The 2,829-nt window shown below is 53.4% G+C and overlaps 1 protein-coding gene across 1 annotated transcript in view; it reads right to left on the bottom strand.

Annotated features, from left to right (window-relative positions):
- Positions 1–2,500, bottom strand: part of sema3bl (sema domain, immunoglobulin domain (Ig), short basic domain, secreted, (semaphorin) 3bl) — a gene marked incomplete at both ends in the record, with an annotated part of 108,617 nt that extends 106,117 nt beyond the window's left edge. Inside the window, 2 exons of the mRNA XM_083656901.1 lie at positions 1,675–2,091; positions 2,449–2,500. Coding sequence (XP_083513027.1) covers positions 1,675–2,091; positions 2,449–2,500 — 469 coding nt within the window. The remainder of the gene's footprint in view (positions 1–1,674; positions 2,092–2,448) is intronic.
- Positions 2,501–2,829: the final 329 nt, after the last annotated feature.

Genomic DNA, 2,829 nt, shown 5'->3' with positions numbered 1-2,829 from the left:
CGCACGCACGCACAGACAGACAGAGAGACAGACAGACAGACAGACAGACAGACAGACAGGCAGACAGACAGAGAGACAGACAGAGAGACAGACAGACAGACAGGCAGGCAGGCAGGCAGGCAGACAGACAGACAGACAGACAGACAGACAGACAGACAGACAGACAGACAGACAGACGGACACACACACACACACACACACACACACACACCTATCAGAGTTGGTGTTACCCGATCTTCCCCGCTGGGCCAATCAAAACACAGCACACAGGGTGTTACCTCATCGCCCTCCTCTGCCCCCCCCCCCTCATTTCATCACCTCTCCTCTTCTCTCTCTCTCCTCTCTCTCCCTCCCTCGCTGACACTCCTCCGCTCTCTCTCTCTATCAATCTTTCTCTCTCGCACTTTCATCCTCTCTTCTCCCTTCATATCCCTATCCTGCTCCATTACTCAGCCCACACCACGCCTCTCTCTCTCTCTCTCTCTCTCTCTCTCGCTCTCTCTCTCTCTCTCTCCCTCCCTCTCTCATCCACAATCCAGTAATCTGTAACAACCACTTGTCATATCCCCCTGGCTTTGCTCTTACCCTCCTTCACCTCATCCCTCTCTCGTTTCCTCTCTTGGTCTCTCGCTCCCTCTCTTCTTCTCAGAAACTGGCTGTCACAGTCAATTTAATATCCCCCCTTTTCTCACATCCTCCTCCTCCGACTCCACCATCACCGTCTCCCATCTCTCTCACCTTCTTCTACTCTCCTCCCTCCCTCCCTCCCTCCCTCACTCTGTTCCTCTCATCCTCATCCTTCCATCGCCCTCTCTCTCTCTCACAAGGCCGTCCAGCCCACCATCAATGTCTTTCCTCATGAGCTTGGGCCCAAACACTTCATCCAAAAGTCTGCTGGCTGCGTGCAAAGAGCACACACACGCACACACGCACACACACACACACAGACACACACACACACACACACACACACAACCCGCTCGCTCCCCGGCTGTTTCGGGGCACGGGCGCCAAGTGTGGTCAGCGCACGGGGGAGGCACAATGAGCCATGCTTTGTTGGGCCAACGTGTGGTGATCAGAATCATAGTTAATATCCCTCTGAGCATGGCTCCAGCGTGGTCGGATCAGCACCACCGGAGGAAACGCGTATCAGAACCTGAGCTCGAGGGCCGTGCTCCCAACCTGTAGCCAGCAGAACATAAGAATGAATGTTTTATCTCAGGGCGAGCAGATCGACAGTGGCCCTGCCGAACAGACTCCGTAACTGTTCCACTAGCTCAGGGCGCCTCTCCAGAACCCTCCTGGAGAGAAGGTCTGCCTGGAGAGAAGTTCTGCCTGAAGAGAAGGTCTGCCGCGCTGTTGAGTATTCTGAGAGACAGAGAGCAGCCCCATGACAGCAGGTTGTGAGACAGGGAGGAGGGGAAGAGAGAGCGTGCCTCCTCTTGTTGAAGAGAATTTGATTTTTGACGTTTTGATTTTTCTTTCTTCTTCTTGTTACATGTTTGATGTTCAAAAGTAGCTATAGGGCCCCGGCTGGTCCGACTGGCCCCACCGGTTCTACAGTTCTTGTCTCTTACAAATCAACTTGCTCCAAGCAGGTCCAGATGTTCTGTATTGTTGTCTACTTCACTGTCTCCAGTGAAACAGCACAAGAGCGGAGCAGAGGATGTTGACCTAAGAGAGGGATGCTGCTTGAGGGATGCTGGGAGCAGAGGATGCTGGGAGCAGAGGATGCTGGGAGCAGAGGATGCTGGGAGCAGAGGATGCTGGGAGGAGAGGATGCTGGGAGCAGAGGATGCTGGGAGCAGAGGATGCTGGGAGCAGAGGATGCTGGGAGCAGAGGATGCTGGGAGCAGAGGATGCTGGGAGCAGAGGGATGCTGGGAGCAGAGGATGCTGGGAGCAGAGGATGCTGGCAGCAGAGGATGCTGGGAGCAGAGGGATGCTGGGAGCAGAGGATGCTGGGAGCAGAGGATGCTGGCAGCAGAGGATGCTGGGAGCAGAGGATGCTGGGAGCAGAGGATGCTGGCAGCAGAGGATGCTGGGAGCAGAGGATGCTGGGAGCAGAGGATGTTGACCTGCTTGAGGGATGCTGGGAGCAGAGGATGTTGACCTGCTTGAGGGATGCTGGGAGCAGAGGATGGAGCAGTGTTGAAACAGCATCACTTCAAACCACTGGCAAGGCATCTGTCGTGTCAGCAGAACAGCAGCAAGCATTCTGCACGGCAACACGCAGGAGGCCAAGTTCAACATCCACCCAAACCAGTTTCAAATGTTCACACAACAAACCCTGTTGGATATGGTACAGTAGAAATGTAGCTTTGGAAACTGTTCAGAAGTGATAAGGGAAAGATATTTAGTTCCTGATTTCACAACCGATCATGGGTGGATTAACCATATGGGCAACTGGGCAACTGCCCAGGAGCACCAAGACTCCAGGAGCACCAACCAAGCAGCAGGGGCACCAACTCCTTGACGACGCCGGTGTCTGCAGCCGACATTACTGTCTTTGAGAGGCCCTAGAAGGCTCATTGTTATAGCGAGAGTGAAGACTATATCATATTAAACTAGCTAGAAGATCTAAGGTATCCATTCGTACCAACCATGTCATGCCATCTCACCTTGTCGGCAAGAAGGCTAAAGGCCGTTTCACACAGATGCGGTGCGAATGCAGATGCGGAATGTGCTACGAAATTCCTGTGCAAATTATTCGCAGTCCCACATTCATTTTCCGCAGCGGAAAAACAGTGTTCAGTGTAACCAGTAGTTATGGCTCATTTCCACCACATATAACAGCACAGTACAGCTCTACTCGACCTGGTCTTACTCG

Source organism: Poromitra crassiceps (assembly GCF_964638095.1).
Source record: "Poromitra crassiceps genome assembly, chromosome: 20".
In the NCBI taxonomy this organism is placed as follows: Eukaryota; Metazoa; Chordata; class Actinopteri; order Beryciformes; family Melamphaidae; genus Poromitra; species Poromitra crassiceps.
The sequence above is the reverse complement of the archived record's forward strand: the minus strand, read 5'-3'. Positions and strand labels throughout refer to the sequence as shown.